This window comes from Chiloscyllium punctatum, chromosome 48, assembly GCF_047496795.1.
Source record: "Chiloscyllium punctatum isolate Juve2018m chromosome 48, sChiPun1.3, whole genome shotgun sequence".
In the NCBI taxonomy this organism is placed as follows: Eukaryota; Metazoa; Chordata; class Chondrichthyes; order Orectolobiformes; family Hemiscylliidae; genus Chiloscyllium; species Chiloscyllium punctatum.
Genome location: NC_092786.1, coordinates 58,022,687 through 58,040,032, shown reverse-complemented (window position 1 = coordinate 58,040,032; position 17,346 = coordinate 58,022,687). Strand labels below are relative to the sequence as shown.

Sequence of the window (17,346 nt, the reverse complement as noted above, 5' to 3'; positions counted from 1 at the left end):
ATAGAAAGCACTATCCCAATGCAGCCTGAGTTGTGCTTGTTGGTACACATTTTTTTTCCTGTGGTAGAACCTGCTACACAATATTCAATTAATTCAGATAAATGCGAGGTGCTGCATTTTGGGAAAGCACATCTTAGCAGGACGTACACACTTAATGCTAAGGTCCTGGGGAGTGTTGCTGAACAAAGGGACCTTGGAGTGCAGCTTCATAGCTCCTTGAAAGTGGAGTTGCAGGTAGATAGGATAGTGAAGAGGGTGTTTGTTATGCTTTCTTTTATTGGTCAGAGTATTGAGTATAGGAGTTGGGAGGTCATGTTGCGGCTGTACAGGACATTGATTAGGCCACTGTAGGAATATTGCATGCAATTCTGGTCGTCTTCCTATTGGAAAAGTGTTGTGAAACTTGAAAGGATTCAGAAAAGATTTACAAGGATGTTGCCAAGGTTGGAGGATTTGAGCTATTGGGAGAGGCTGAACAGGCTGGGGCTGTTTTCTCTGGAGCGTCAGAGGCTGAGGGGTGACCTTATTCAGGTTTACAAAATCATGAGGGGCATGGATAGGGTAATTAGACACAATCTTTTCCCTGGGATCAGGGAGTCCAGAACTAAAGGGCATAGGTTTAGGGTGAGAGGGGAAAGATATAAAAGAGACCTACGGGGCAACCTTTTCAGGCAGAGGGTGGTACGTGTATGGAATGAGCTGCCAGAGGAAGTGGTGGAGGCTGGTACAATTGCAACATTTTAAGAGGCATTTGGATGGGTATATGAAAAGGAAGGGTTTAGAGGGATATGGGCCGGTCGCTGGCAGGTGGGACTAGATTGGGTTTGGGATATCTGGTGAGCATGGACGGGTTGGACCGAAGGGTCTGTTTCCATGCTGTAAATCTCTATGACTCTGACTCTAAATGCACTGCCATCTACATCGCCCTAACAGCTCCCACCGATTTTGCAGCATACATTCTCAACAACATAAAATATTTGTTTTATTTAGCATGGCCATCATTGGGGAACTGGACCCTGGCAAGAAGGGCTAAAGTACCTGTGCCAGCTTCAAGTTCCTGTGATGTGGCTGTCCATCTATTGCCATGCATAGGGCTCAAATTGAAAATCTGAGCTTTCAAATGTTCGTCGTCCTGTCTATTTTGTTTGAAGTTTTTCTCTGGTGGTTTGCCATTCCCTTTCCCTGACTGGGACAGGGGAAGGAGGCAAGTGCCAAGTCTATGTCAACTTGAACAGAAATTGAGCTTGTACTGTTGCAGGTTTTGAACTGCAAGGTAGCAATCTCACCAATTGAGCTAGCTATCCTCTCTTTCATGGGGTAGCACTCATGTTGAGATTCAGACTGTACAAAATTTAAAACAAAAAGTCTTTTAGGGTTTTGGAATTCTGTGTTGCAGTGTTACTGTGGTCCTTGGGATTTGACATTAAATGCCATACGAAATCATCCAAAATTTTGCAAGTGTGAAACTTTGCTTTCTATTTCATGGCTTGTCTCAGGAATTTTATCTGTAATTGTCAGTAATAATATTGGTTATTATGGAAACATTCTTCCTTAAAATGAGGTTTGAATGTCAAACTTCTGCAATACTTATTGTAGCAAATAAGCTTGAACATGTCAGTTTCTTGAGATGGAAGGTCGCTCAGCAGCTGAAATAAGGTTATCAGAGAAAAAATAGCTGAAGCTATAATATTAGCTTTTTATATTAAGAAACACTTTGGTTGAGTTAATTTGTAGAAGATTGTCAAATCATTGATAGTGCCTCAATGAAGATAATTGTGCTCACTGTTGTAGCCTTCTCAAACATGCACCAAACTCAATTGTCAGAATGATCACAATAGCATTTCCAACAATCCTAAAATCTAAATTGAGCATTTAAACAATTTGTTCTCAACATTGGAGCTTTGTATAAAAGAGATTTATAATCTACTTCTTACATTCAAATTAATTACTTTGGGCTTTTTGGTTTTGCAGTATGTACTAATAGAGATTTTCTGGTTATGAATTGCACAGTGATCATATACATTTGCTAATCTTTCATTTGAGGGCTTTCTCCAGCATTAGCTGCAAAGAGCATCTTGACTTTTCACCATCTGTGGTATTGCTTCTGAAAGTAACAATCTTCTGATTGTGCAAATTATGGATAGGATAGAGTGGTTTCCGGGTCCTGACCTAAATTTGGCAACCTGGTTATTTTCAAGCTTCATGCATGCTGTTTGTGTACATGTGAATGTCTTGATTGTAGATATTATAGTCTTCAGATCAGTTAATGTTTAAAAATCTGTTCTTGGTAATTGTAAACCCAACTGCGTCGGAACTGTTAAAATACCAGTGGTAATGAGTTGTATCGTGAGATAGTGGTGAATTGTGCATAGCAAAACAGTAACTTACATTTTCTTTCCTTTGGTGTTTTTATGTGCAACAGGGAATACAAAAGACAAACAGTCATTATTCCATAATTGATCTCTGCAAAAATGTTCTAATTTTGAAGTGGAAATTGTTTATGATAACTCTTCAGAATAAATGAATTCCTCGTTATGATTTTGTTTCTCCTTTAACTGTACTAATACAGTTCTGGATCGACAACATCAAGGGAAACCAGTACATCATTTAGCCAAGGAGCCTGCTATGCAGCCACCACCTAATCAAGCTCTACACTTCCCAGCTGGCCAAGTCTTTTCAAATCCTTTTGATCACCACGGTGGGAAAGGACATGAAAAAGCCAATGAACCAGGAGAACATCCTAAAGGTCGACAAGGTAGGTGGTTCTTTAATGTTCAGTGTTTTTCTGTCATGTCATCTGTGCATTAATTTCATGTTCTCTGCATTTAATGGAGAAATCAGTATTTTATTGTGTTCTATTTGTGCTTCCTTAATACTGGCACCTCTGTATTGTAACAGATTAATTGTCCTGTTGAAACAATAAGTAGAATTATGCTGCATGTATGGTAATTCATTCATAGTCTTGAATTTTAGCATGTGAAGGCAGACCGATTTTAAAATTAGTTTGCCATTAATGCCAAGATTGCAAGCTATCGGGTTTTAAAAATCTGGCTTTGCGATTGTTTTTAATGAGCAAGGTTTTATGTTGTATATGTTCATGCCTTTGCATCGTTGACAGGTGCTAAACATACAAGCTTGTGAACAAAGAGCAAGAGTAGGCCATTTGAGCCTATTCAACTCTTCAATAAGATGAATAATCTGTAACCTCAAACCTCCATTTTTTCCCAGCCCGATACCTTGTTTGACAAGAATCTATCTACCTCTGCTTTTAAAAATATCCAAACTCTCCTGTATTAAACACTCAATTCATCTGCAATTAGATCATTTTACTTTTGAGCAGGTGACGATTCTCTGCTGCTTATTTCTGATTATTCATCATCAAAACTTTAAGTTGAAGTCTTCAGCCAATCTGAGTAAGTTCAATCAGTAGAGAAGGATGTGAAAAATCTTTATCAGGCTACCCAATTAGTCTGAGGTCTTTTTGTTTATTCAGATTTCTTCATTTTCATGTGCTAGTCTCCATCATGATGGGCTTCTAAGAATATTTTTGAGTTGTGTCCAATTTCTTCAGTAATTTATTACTCTGTCTAATCGTCCATGTGAAATTGGTGGTGAGCAGCATCTTGAACTGCCGCAGTCCATGTGCTACAACTTTTCTGGGTCTGTCTTCAGGTTATTAGATCAGTATTTAACACACTGTCCTCCCCCCAAATGTCACATTGTCCTGCTTTTTGCAGGACCAGCTTACAAAAATGGAAAGCTATATTATCTAGATGCAGTTTTAAAACCAGTCATGTTTATCCCGTGGACAACCGTAAGTGGAGAAACAAACTAATGTGTTGACCTTGCCAAAGCTGAGGTATGAACTGAAATTTCACATTTCATTTGGGGAATGTTATTCAGCATCTTTTTTGGCAGTGATCCATGCATAAAAAATAATTTTTTTCTCACAGATTAAACATTTGCACTAACATCTGTCAAAGGATTTAATTACTGTGTAAAGTGCAACATCTATTTTTAAATCATGAATGTGTTTTATTCTTGCATAAAATATAGTTGCATAAATATACCCACAACTTGTTTAAACTAACTTTGGTTAGTGCATTACCCATAAGGAATAGCTTTGTTATGTTTCCTCTATTCAGTGCAAGCTTGAGACTTCAAAATTAATCAAACCCAATTGTCTAATGGAAGTTGATCAATGTTGAGATAACTTCATAATTACATATGCTAAGGGCTTAAGTTGAACGTACATTGGGGAGCTTCTAGATAAATGATGCCAATGTAGTGTACATAGCAATTGGAAGTATGAACCCTTTTATGTCTGTCAGAGTTTGTGGATATTGAGAACTCCAGCACTAACTTAACACAACCACGTCGATCATTGTGAGTGCTGTCCAATTCTATATACACAGTTGAATACAGAGATTAATGGTATACTAACGTGTCAGCAGGAGCATCAAATTGCAAATAAATCTTGCTGAATTAAGTCAACAAAACTGTAGTAGATGGACTTAGTCATAGAGAGATGTACAGCATTGAAACAGACCCTTTGGTCCAACTCGTCCTTGCCGACCAGATAGCCTGCCCATAAACCATGCAAACCCTTCCTATTCATATAACCATCCAGATGCCTTTTTGAATGTTACAATTGTACTAGCCTCTGGCAGCTCATTCCATACACGGACCACCCTCTGAGTGGGAACTTTGCTCCTTAGGTCTCTCTTATATCTTTCCCCTCTCACCCTAAACCTATGTCCTCTAGTTCTGGAGTCCCCCACCCCAGGGAAAAGACTTTGTCTATTTTTCCTATCCACGCCCCTCATACCTTTTATAAATCTCTAAGGTCACCCCTCAGCATCTGACACTCCTGAGAGCTCCAATCCTCCAACCCTGGCAATATCCTTGTAAATATTTTCTGAACCCTTTCAAATTTCACAACACCCTTCTGAGAGGAAGGAGACCAGAATTGCACGCAATATTCCAACAGTGGCCTAACTAATGTCCTGTACAGCCGCAACATGACCTCCCAACTCGTATACTCAATACTCTGACCAATAAAGGAAAGCATACCAAACGCTGCCTTCACTATCCTATCTACCTGTGACTCCACATTCAAGGAGCAATGAACCTGTACTCCAAGGTCTCTTTGTTCAGCAACACCCCCTAGGACCTTACCATTAAGTGTATAAGTCTTGCTAAGATTTGCTTTCCCAAAATGCAGCACTTCACATTTATCTAAATTAAACTCCATCTGCCACTTCTCAGCCCATTGGCCCGTCTGATCAAAATCCTGCTGTAATCCGAGGTAGCCTTCTTTGCTATCCACTACACCTCCAATTTTGGTGTCATCTGTAAACTTACTAACTATACCTCTTATGGTCACATCCAAATCATTTATATAAATGACAAAAAGTAGAGGACCCAGCACCGATCGTTGTGCTCTCCACTGGTCGCAGGTCTTGGAGCTGAAATGCAACCCTCCACCACTCTCTTCTACCCTTCGAGCCAGTTCGGCTATCCACATGGCTAGTTCTCCCTGTATTCCATGAGATCTAACCTTGCTAACCTGCCTCCCATGAGGAACCTTAGCGCATGCCTTATGACGTCCATTTAGATCACGTCAACTGCTCTGCCCTCATCAATTCTCTTTGTTACTACTACTTAAAACTCAATCAAGTTTGTGAGACATGATTTCCCACTCACAAAGCCATGTTGACTATCTTTAATCAGTCCTTGTCTTTCCAAAGACCGGTACATCCTGTCCCTCAGGATTCCCTCCAGCAACTTGCCCATCACCAACATCAGGCTCACTGGTCTGTAGTTTCCTGGCTTGTCCTTACCACCTTTCTTGAACAGTGGCACCATGTTAGCCAACCTCCAGTCTTCGGGGCACCTCACCTGTGACTATTGATGATACAAATATCTCAGCAGGGGTCCCAGCAATCGCTTCCCACAGAGTTCTAGGGTACAACTAATCAGGTCCTGGGGATTTATCCACCTTTATGCATTTCAAGACCTCCAGCACTTCCTCCTCTGTAATATGGACACTTTTCAATATGTCACCATCTATTTCCCTACATTCTATATCTTCCATGTCCTTTTCCGCAGTAAGCACTGATGCAAAATACTCATTTAGTATCTCTTCACCCCCTCCCCTCCAATTTTCTGCGGCTCCACACAAAGGCAGCCTTGCTGATCTTTCAGAAGCCCTATTCTCTCCCTAGTTACCCTTTTGTCCTTAATGTATTTGTAAAAACCTTTTGGATTCTCCTTAACTGTGTTTGCCAAAGCTATCTCATGTTCCCTTTTTGCCCTCCTGATTTCCCTTTATACTCTTCTAAAGATTCACTCGGTCTATCTTGTCTATTCCTGACATATGCTTCCTTTTTCTTAAGCCTTCAATTTCTTTAGTCATCCAGCATTCCCTATACCTACCGGCCCTCCCTTTCACCCTAACAGGAATATACTTTCTCTGGATTGTCGTTATCTCATTTCTGAAGGCTTCCCATTTTCCAGCCGTCCCTTCACCTGCAAATATCTGCCCCCAATCAGCTTTTGAAAGTTCTTTCCTAATACCGTCAAAATCAGCCTTGCTCCACTTTAGAACTTCAACTTTTAGATCTGGTCTATCCTTTTCCATCACTATTTTAAATCTAATAGAATTATGGTTGCTGGCCCCAAAGTGCTCCTCTACTTAACACCTCAGTCACCTGCTCTGCCTTATTTCCCAGGAATAGCACAAGTTTTGCACCTTCTCTAGTTGGTACTGTCACAAGCTGTCCCTTTTTCTAAAAGCTGATCCTGGCTTAAGGAGGCTCTGTCCTTGATTTCTTTTTCAAGACGGGCAATAAACTGGGCCAGGCTCTAATCAGTCTGGTTTGGTACGGAAATGAAATCTATATTGAGGGGCCTTTTGTTTATATGTAGACAATTGAGACTTCAGGCCAACTGTATAATGAAAGGGGAGTAGTCAGCTCTCCAGCTGACCTGAACTAAGCAATTTTAGTTCAATCTGACCTGGTGAGAGGTTCAAAGGGAGCTTTGCAGAATGTCTCTCTGTCTGTCTCTCTGTCTGTCTCTCTGTCTGTCTCTCTGTCTGTCTCTCTGTCTGTCTCTCTGTCTGTCTCTCTGTCTGTCTCTCTGTCTGTCTCTCTGTCTGTCTCTCTGTCTGTCTCTCTGTCTGTCTCTCTGTCTGTCTCTCTGTCTGTCTCTCTGTCTGTCTCTCTGTCTGTCTCTCTGTCTGTCTCTGTCTCTCTGTCTCTGTCTGTCTCTGTCTCTCTGTCTCTCTGTCTCTCTGTCTGTCTCTCTGTCTCTCTCTCTGTCTGTCTCTCTGTCTCTCTCTCTGTCTCTCTCTCTGTCTCTCTCTCTGTCTCTCTGTCTCTCTGTCTGTCTCTCTGTCTGTCTCTCTGTCTGTCTCTCTGTCTGTCTCTCTGTCTGTCTCTCTGTCTGTCTGTCTGTCTGTCTGTCTGTCTGTCTGTCTGTCTGTCTCTCCTTTTTTTTCTGGCATGCTCTTTTTACCCCCTCTTCCCCCTCCCTGTATAGGGAGTTTGCTTATTGGGACTATTGCATATACTCTGAACAGCATAATTAATTCCAGTTGGATAGGCAGAGTTCTGTAGGGGTTCTTTATTCTGTTGTTTCATTGTGTAGTTTTGTGAATACATTTTTCTGTTTTAAAATCTAGTAGTCTATGTAGCTATCTTACTCCGGGTAATTTTCACTAACTTACTGAAACAAGTTGCACAGTTATGGTCTGGGGCTGCCTCCTTAAGAATGTTTTGAGTGGTCTGGCCTAATCTGTAACAGTAATCCACATATTGAGTCAGAAAATATTCCCGTACACACTTAAATTCCTCTCTATCTAAACCATTAACACTATGGCAGTCCCAGTCAATGTTTGGAAAATTAAGATCCCCTACCGTAACCACCCTATTATTCTTCGATAAGTGAGATCTCCTTACAAATTTGTTTCTCAGTTTCCTGCTGACTATTAGAGGGTCTATAATATAATTCCGATAAGGTGATCATCCCTTTCTTTCTTCTCAGTTCCACCCAAATAACTTCTCTGCATGTATTTCCAGGAGTATCCTCCCTCAGTACAAGTGTAACGCTATCCCTTATCAAAATGCTACTCCCCCTCCTCTCTCGCCTGACTTTCTGTCCTTCCTGTAGCATTTGTATCCTGGAACATTAAGCTGCAATCCTGTCCATTCCTGAGCCACAATTCTGTAATTGCTATGATATCCCAGTCCCATGTTCCTAACCATGCCCTGAGTTCATCTGCCTTCCCTGTTAGGCCCCTTGCATTGAAATAAATGCAGTTGGATTTATCAGCCCTACCTTGTTCTCTGTCCTTGTCTGCCTTGACTGACTTGCTTCTTTTATCAACTGTACCAGTCTCATGTTGGTCTCTTTCCTCACTATCTCCCTGGGTGTTCCCCTCCCACCTTTAATAGTTTAAATCGTTCTGAGCAGCTCTAGCAAATCTCCCTGCCAGGGTATTAGTCCCCTTCCATTTCAGGTGCGATCTGTCGTCCTTGTACAGGTCGAAATGGTTGAGTCTTCCATTTTGTATCTGAAGAGGATCGATCTGAATATTCTGAAAATTGTACTTTAAAACCCATAAGCTAAAGAACAATGGAATTGCAGGAGATTTGTCTCCTTGCACATGGATCACTTTTATCAAGAACTATAAATAATCAAAGGTTAATGAGATGTTGATCTCTTAATGTTCTATTTTTCGTTATCTTGAGAGGCAATTTTATTGCAACTAAAGAAAATCCTGATTTGTCCACATCTGGAGTCTTTTCTGTTGAGCTGGGCAGTTCTTTATATTAAAAAAAATTTCTTTTGTTAAGTCATAGATTCACCAAAGTGCTTCCAGATGGAAGGAGTGGATATGCATTGAAATTTAAGTAGCCAGATATTCCATAGAAGGTAGAGTAAAGGATGATTTGAGACTTTTTAGAATTTTAAAAATAAATGAAAGGAAGATAAAGAGAAACAACTTCTGCTCGGGTGAGCCTTGCAGAAGGGAACTAAAGCTTAAATTTGGAGCCAAATGGAGAGAGTTGAGCATTTTTTTTTGTTTTGTTTTCCCCCACCTACACGATAGGTAGTAGATGTGTGAAACCACCCCTCTCAGTAATAGTTGATGCTCGGTCACTTTAATTTAGTGAATGTAGAATTTCCCAAGCAAGGGTACAAAATACAGAACCACCGCAACTAGATGGAGTTGAGTACAGATCAACAATCTCATTGAATGACTGAACAAGCTTGAGAGGTTGTGTGACTGTCCTCAGTAGTCACCAAACGGTGGTAACTGTTCTGTAAATTGGGGTAGTGCTGTGTTTCCCTCGAGCAGGAACTTTGAGCTGTTTACTCCTGGCAATAATGGAGGCTGTAGTAGACAAACTTGGATGCATTGCCAGATAGGTAACTTGCTTCACTATTAGTATGTTGCCTATTTCATTGAGAACCTTTCTTTTGACAGTAATTTTCACAGCCGTGTTCAGACAAAATCCTGGGGCAACTATAGATCAGGTTGCATTGAACAACCCAGTTGGCGAATCATGACCCCTGTTAAAATGGGGAGGACTAAGTTACACAATTGATGTTTTGGTTTTGTGCCAGATCACACTTTCTACTGCACAGTAGCTTGATCTTTTTGACTGTTATTGCTGTTTTGAAGAATTTTGTAACCTTCCTATTAATACCCAATAACTGCATCTTAAAAATGTAGAACCAGCAACTGTTGAGACAAATTGTATTATAACCAATGAGTTTCTCTCCATAGTTTCCAGGCTGTGAAAGACTGAAGTGAGGGTATTTTTAAGATTACCTCTGCTTCTATGATATTGTAACTCTGAGCTAATAAGTTCCAATGGGTTTGCAAATTAGTTACAAACATGCAGTTGGAGTTAGCATAATGATCAACAATGGCCTGTTTTAAACTTGCAGGCAAGAGGGTCTGAATAGTTTGTTTTTCAGGTCATCTTGTTACATAGGTGTTTTGTGAAAAGGTGGTTAGTGAAGAGTTTCTGGCTATTTGCATAAATGGGTAAATCAGCTTGGGATGTTTCATAAATAGAATGTGGATTTATATACATTTCAGTTGTGACATTCTTTCATGGATACATAGCAATGAGAAGAAAGTGAGAACTGCAAGTGCTGGAGAATAAGTCAAAAAGGGTGGTGCTGGAAAAGCACAGCAGGTCAGGCAGCATCCGAGGAGCAGGAGAGTTAATATTTTGGGCATTCCTGATGAAGGGCTTATGCCCAAAACATTGACTGTCCTGCTCCTCAGATACTGCCTGACCTGCTGTGCTTTTCCAGCATCATCCTTTTTGACTCTCCATAGCACGGAGGTCTCAAATGAATTTGCAATGCATTGAAACTCAGCAACAGATTTCAATCATTATGCAATAAAATTTTAGTTTAATCATGATGAATGAGAACAAGAAAATGTTACTGGAAAAATGAATTGCACGATGTGTACAAGTCTGTGAGGTAATCTGTTTCCTGGGGCGTTGTACATGAGTTGATCAGAAATAGTCTTCAGATCATGCAGGATTAAAAGTTTTTGGCAATAATTGGATCTGGGCTTAAAATTGTGATTTTAATTTTTAACGATATGTATTCTATCCTTATTTGTTTTTGTAAATTTCAATGCTGACATTTATAATGGATATTGTCTGTATAAACTTGTCAAACTGTGGTTGCACCTTCTTGGTCTGCAGTTATTGACTGGTGGAAATGCAGTAGTTACAGCTTGGGTGTGAGAATTTTTATTTGGGAACCTAATCAGCATGGTTGATCCATTTTGTCTCGTATTGAAAGTCCAGACAAAGTATTGACATCAGATGAAGCAAGTTTAGAGACCAGGAAATAATTGAGGGGTGGCAGCTGTAATTTCCACCTATTTTTAAAGTTGTTAAATTCTGTCATTTTTATAGCTTCACTGCAAATTCCTGTATGCATAACAGTGGAATATGCCTATGTTAACTAATTACATACTCCCTCTTGCACCAATACCACTGTCTCCCTATAGAAATAAAAATAATTTTCCATTATCAAAGTAGGTTTTAAAAAAGCTTCAACTTGTAAAGTAGCAAAGAAAGATACACAGACCCAAGAATTTTAGTATAGCAAAAATTATTTCAACCGGCATCTTATGAACTGACATTCTTGATAAATCAGCAGGAATTATGTATGTGATACACTGAATGTTTGCTGTATTATTGCGATCTCCATGTCGTCAGTCATCAGTTGAAGCTGCGAATCTGCCAATAAGTTCTAAGGCAAAGTTGCATTATTTGTGATTTATGCTGTAAATAAAGTATAACAGTGAGTATACCCTCTTCATTACGTTTCTATTACTTAGTGTGTGTTCTTACATTGATTGTGGTTGTCTTGATGAACTGGAATATTTATCAACTGGCACACTCCTGGTCCCATAGATGCTGGTTAATAGGTTTGCTCTATTGTAAATGGAACTGATTATACAGCTTTCTCTATCAAGCTTAGCATTGAAAGCATTCACAGAATATCTGATCTGGGAATTAATTTTCAGCAACCTGGAAGTAAAGTCAGTCTTAATGAAGTTTGTAGTTATAGAAATCTTGAAAATGAGAGAAAACACTGTGTAAGACTGAAGCTTGCGATCATGATAGTTAACTGTTGTAGTCTGTGCCATTATGATCCCAGCTGATGGCAATGCTGGACATATCCGATCTCAGAATGAAACCTGGCTTCATATAATCATGTGATTTAATTTTTGCAGTTCACATGGTGGGTAGACACTGAAGCATTCACAAGAGGCTGTAAATGTTTTAACAACAACATTAAGTTTATCACGGGAAAACTGGAAAAAAAAACAAAGCTGTATGGAAAAATGTTAGTGATTATTTAAGAATTTAAAGCAGTGCATTTAAATTCATTGTACTCTGGCAGAGTCAGCATGGTTTTGTGAAAGGCAAAACATATTTCACCAATGTGTGCAATTATTTGAGGTGGTAATATACTAAGAGAGGAACCAGTGGATGAACTGTATTTAGATTTTGAGAAGGCATTTGATGCCATGTCAAAGGATATTGCAAAAAATAAAAGCTTATGGTATATGTAGTAACATGGTGACATGGATAGAAGATTAGCTGGATAACAAGCAAAGAACAGACATAAATGGATCTCTTTCAGATAGGCAAGATCTAACGGGTGGTGTGGGACTCAGTGCTGGGACCACAGTGCTGTTTATGTAAATTACTTGGGTGGAGGGATGGACAAGAGCTCTTGTGCAGTGGTAGCAACGTTTCCTCTAAGCTAGGAGGCCCAGGTTCAAGTCCCATCTGCTCCCGTAATGTGTAATAAGATTTCTGAACAGATTGATTAGAAATTTTCTTTTAGTTGGGGCAGAAAGTACAGTTGCCAGATTTGCTAATGGCACAAGGGTGGGAAAGAAAGTTGTGAAGAAGATAAAGGATGCTGCAGAAAGTTACATTGAATGCATAAGTATCTGGCAGATGGAATGGGAAAATGTGAAATTGTCAATTTTGGCAGGAATAATTAAAAGATGCATATTATCTAAAAGTTGAGAGATTGTAGAACTTTAAGGTTGATTGAAATCTGGGTATCCCAGGGCGTGAACAGCAAATGATTAGGAATGATCATATAATGTTTTCATTTATTGAGAGTGGAGTTCGACAATGTGATAATGGAGATTGTTTCATTTATCCAGGGCACTAGTGTGATCACATCTGGAATATTCTGCATAGTATTGGTCATCTTATTTAAGGAAGGATATGAATGCATTTAGTCATTTAAAGAACGTTGACCAGACGAACACCTGGAATTAGTGTTGACTTGTAAGGAAAAGTCAAACAGGCTGAGCTTGTATCCACTGAAGTTTAAAAGCGTGTGAGGGCTCGGAGGGTTCTTGACAGGGTAGAAGTGGAGAGGGTATTTGGAGAAAATCTGGAACTAAAGATCACTCTTTAAAAATCAAGGGTCACCCATTTTGAAACAGACAAGGTGACATTTTTGAGGGTTGAATGTTTGGAGCTCTTCCTGAAGGGGCAGTGGAAGTGGAGACCTTGCATATTTTAATAGCAAAAGTTTGAAAGGTTACCATGATAGATGGCAATGTGGATTTGACACTGCGGTCAGATTTGCCTCTATTTTCTAGAATGATGGAGAAGGCATGATAGACTGAATGGCTCCTTGTTTGTAAGACAGTTAGAAATATCTTTAACACAAATCTCAAAATAAAATTTCAACCTGTTTCCCTGAGAAATATCACTCCTAGTTCAGCTATTTAAATCTGAACTGACTTTCTCCAGCTTAGAGGAAAGGATGCTACCACTGCATGAGCTCTTATCCATCCCTCCACCCAAGTAATTTACATAAACAGCACGGAGGTACCAGCACTGAGTCCCACACCACCCGTTACATCTTGCCTATCTGAACTGTAGAGACCAGATTTATGATCTTTTTCTATAATCTGCTTGTATGAACCTCTTAACTCTGATCCCCTCAGCCTTTTTCAGTACTGGTTGAGATGATAGACTCAATTCCTGTCACAGTTGAGGTTATGCTGTCAGCATCACAACCGGCTGTCCAATCAACTGAGCTAACTGACTCCAACTATCAGTAGTTTCATCGAATCATAGAATCCCTACAATGTTGAAACAAGTCATTTTGGCTCTACAAATCCATATTGACCTTCCACAGAGCAACCCATCCAGAGACATTCCCCTACTGTATTACTCTACATTTACCCCTGACTAATGCACCTAACCTACACATCCCTGAACGCTGGGCAATTTAGCATTGCCAATTTCCCTAATCTGCACATCTTTTGAGGGAGGAAACTGGAGCAGCCAAAGGAAACCCACGTGGACACGGGGAGAATGTGCAAACTCCATGCAGGCAGTCACCCGAGGTGGGAATCAAGCCCTGGTCCCTGGCACTCTGAGGCAGCAGTGCTAACCACTGAGCCACCGTGCTGCCCAGTTTCTGCACAATATCCTCAAAATTGCCCCAGAAAAGGCTAGCCAACAAACTTTGGAAGTTTTTCTGAGATTTAATATGTGGAGAATGATCTTTTAAAAGGTCTATGCAAGAAAGGAACTTACAATTACCTGTCATCTTCTATTGGTTTAATTTTTTTAAAAAAGTATAATGAGAAAGGGACAAAGTGAGTAATTGTGTTCTGTTACCTGTACATCAAAATCTAGCTTTTTTAAATGAAGAATCTTAATAGCTTGCCTGTCATTTGGCTAGATCAAAAAAGTTTATTTTAATCAACCTGTTTGGATGTGTAATGACACACTTCTGTGGCCATCCCAACCTGAGGTAGGACTTCAACCCACAACATCTAGTCCAGAGGCAGGAATATTGCCACTGTACAGTGAGGCCCCCTTAAAATCTATATTTTAATCAACTAGTTTGGATATATTGAGATTAGCTCAGTGTTGACTGCACTCATGCAGCGATTCTAATTTCAAACACCTAAGATATGAGGATAAAGAAAAAAGATGCAGTTACAGAAAATGATAACCATATATTTCTGTTTCTAATTTGTTTAAGTTTTTCTTTGAAAGTTGAGAGAAAAACAGCAACCTGAAGATAATAGTAATTTCTTTGTTTGACATGTACAGTGGCATATGGAATTGGCTGACTAATATATAGGTATACATATGTGAATACTATGGTTATGAGTATGAATTGCTAGACACAAAGCATATTTGTTTGCAATACACAATGGATTCTGAGCAAATTTCATTAACAATCTGCACCTCCTCCAGAACTCGTGATCAGCAATTAACTAAGCAGATGAAAATGTTATTTTCTGAGCTTAAGTCAAATATTTAGTAACAAATAGATTTGAGTACAGTTTTCATTTAAAAACCAAATGTTCTAAGTTTTTGGGTTGAATTATTTCACTTCTCTCTTTCCTAATTTTGACAACTATTAAAAGTCTAAGCATTTGAACCATAATTCTAGCAAGTCATTTATTATGCCTTATTTTAAGTGTCAACTTTGATTCTAACACCTATTCAGTTTAGGGTTGTGTGATTTGTGCTGGAGCAAGGTGTATGTAGATACTACTGATGGCATAGTTCCCTCACTGCCTAGGACAGAAGTTGATTTCTAGCTGCTGGTACAGTTGCTGTACATTTTCACTCCACTCTACTCAGTAACACTTTAACTTCAAATAATGCTCAACTACAATAAACTGCTATATTACAACCAGCTAACACTTGCCCTTGAGTGGGCTGACGGTGACAATGCCAGCACGTTAAAACACTATTGATTCAATGGGAACCGTTTAAGGAGTTGTAAGGAATTGTATTCTGCATCTTATTGTTTTAATTGAGCCAAACCTTTTGGTTTTTCATATGCTGTATCACATGCTCTAGCCCTAATGAGCAAAGCTGATGGATTAGGATTGGAATTTCAAAAGAAAAAATTTGATCGTTCAGCTTCTGTTGGAATCTATAGAGGGGGAAAAAATTCTTTTTGTTCTTCATTTTCAATGTGGATTTCTGTCTCTCTTTTTCTTCCCCTCCCCTCTTTCTCTCGCTTTTGACTTGGATCTCTCAGGCCAGTTCTTTGATGAAAATGAATCCCCAGCTGATCCGCAGCATGACTCTAAAGTGGCGGATTATAATGGGGATGATGGTAATGTGGGTGAGTACGAGGCAGACAAGCAGGCCGAATTGGCTTACAATGAGGAAGAGGATGGTGATGGTGGGGAAGAAGACGTCCAAGGTGAGCTTGGGCCTTATTTCCTTGAAATTGAGAGCTGTGCTAAATCTGTGTGTTATCTGCTGAATGCCTGCTTTATGGCTCCAAAGGGCAAGTCCATACACTATTTGATCAGACTGGTGTATTTTTCCAGTCTGTTGCTTTGTTTGCATTCTTAGACCATATGCATATTTTATCTCACTAGTTCTAAATATCCAAAATCTCAAACATCTGCAAGCTCAGAGCAACCTGCTTTCAGTTGAGCAGGTCAGCCCTAATAGAGTATCATTTTTCATAAGCGACTTTTCTTTACAACCCTCTGTGCCCTTGTCTGTTAACCACCTTCTTACCCCTTTTGATTTTCTGATTATTCAGGCCTGCTGGTTTGATTTTTTTTCTACTTTAAAAGAATCTTTCTTCTCTTTCTTCTAAAATGAGCTTTTGGGCAATTTCAACCCAATTTCCAACAAGTGAAAGAACAGCAGACTCTAAGCTAACCGTTATGCTGAAGAGGCAGGAAATATACTAAGGTACCTGATTTTAGTCTCTTCACTTCAGGAATAAGCTAGCTTCAAAAACTTTGCAGAATGACCAACTCCTCTTAATTTGTATGTTTGTATGCTGTGAATGTGACATCCATAAAATGGAAGTGCATCTTTGTGTGCAGCGACCTTACCTGGAAGAGCAGTTACTTTTTATCTTGTGATGCATCCAATGTGTTTTTACCAAAGTGAGGCATGAATAACATCCTCTCAAAAGGAGAATATGTAGTGATACAGACATTAAGATGTTAGAGCCAGCAAAATGGTACAGAACTGTTCCAGTTAGTGAAGTTAAACCATTCGAGTTAGCCACAATAGAAGTTCTCAATTCCAGTTAGGCTATTTGGTGAGCATTGAAGGAATAAGGAGCAAGGGGAGATCAAAACTTCCTTGTAGATGGACTTAAAGTCAAGAGTTGCTCATGCCTCCTTTTGTATATCTTCAGTATACAGAAGAGGAAATTGGCCTGCTTGGCCTCTATACTGCGATCTGTATATGTGTTATCCAAAGATACATTAAGGAGGTAGGATTATCAGGTCAAATTAAATCTATTCAAATGGTAGAGTAGACCCTATTGGCCAAATGGCCCATTTGGGAAGTTTATTAAAAATGCTCAGGAAAAGGCGGGAAGAATAAAGTGCTTTCTATGTTCAACCACATAGAATACGTTTAAAAAGTACAAAGTTAAAATCTCACAACTCCAGATTATAGTCCAACAGGTTTAATTGGAAGCACACTAGCTTTCGGAATGCCACTCCTTCAGGTGGTTATGAAGGACACAATTGTAAGGCACAGAATTTATAGCAAAAATTTACAGTGTGATGTAACTGAAATTATAGATTGAAAAATACCTTGATTGTCTGATGAGTCTTACATCTGTTCGAATGACCATGATAATTTCACTTCTTTCATATGTGAATTACAACTTTTTTTAAAAGTTGCATTCTCAAGTTAACTGTAACAATTGATGTTAGCTAGACAATATGTTGAAGGTGTTGGCCTCTGTGTTCTGTCTGTGCCATGATGTTTAGATTGATTCTAATCCAAAAAGTGAGAT

At 39.4% G+C, this 17,346-nt stretch overlaps 1 protein-coding gene across 3 annotated transcripts in view; it reads left to right on the top strand.

The window, feature by feature from the left end:
* golm2 (golgi membrane protein 2) overlaps nt 1-17,346 on the top strand; it is a 93,601-nt gene that overhangs the window by 65,278 nt on the left and 10,977 nt on the right. The window contains exons 9-11 of one of the 3 annotated variants that reach the window (XM_072565335.1): nt 2,570-2,755; nt 15,604-15,771; nt 16,186-16,277. In XM_072565335.1, coding sequence (XP_072421436.1) covers nt 2,570-2,755; nt 15,604-15,771; nt 16,186-16,244 — 413 coding nt within the window. In that variant the 3' untranslated portion in view covers nt 16,245-16,277. The remainder of the gene's footprint in view (nt 1-2,569; nt 2,756-15,603; nt 15,772-16,185; nt 16,278-17,346) is intronic. The other 2 variants (XM_072565337.1, XM_072565336.1) reach the window with 2 other exon arrangements.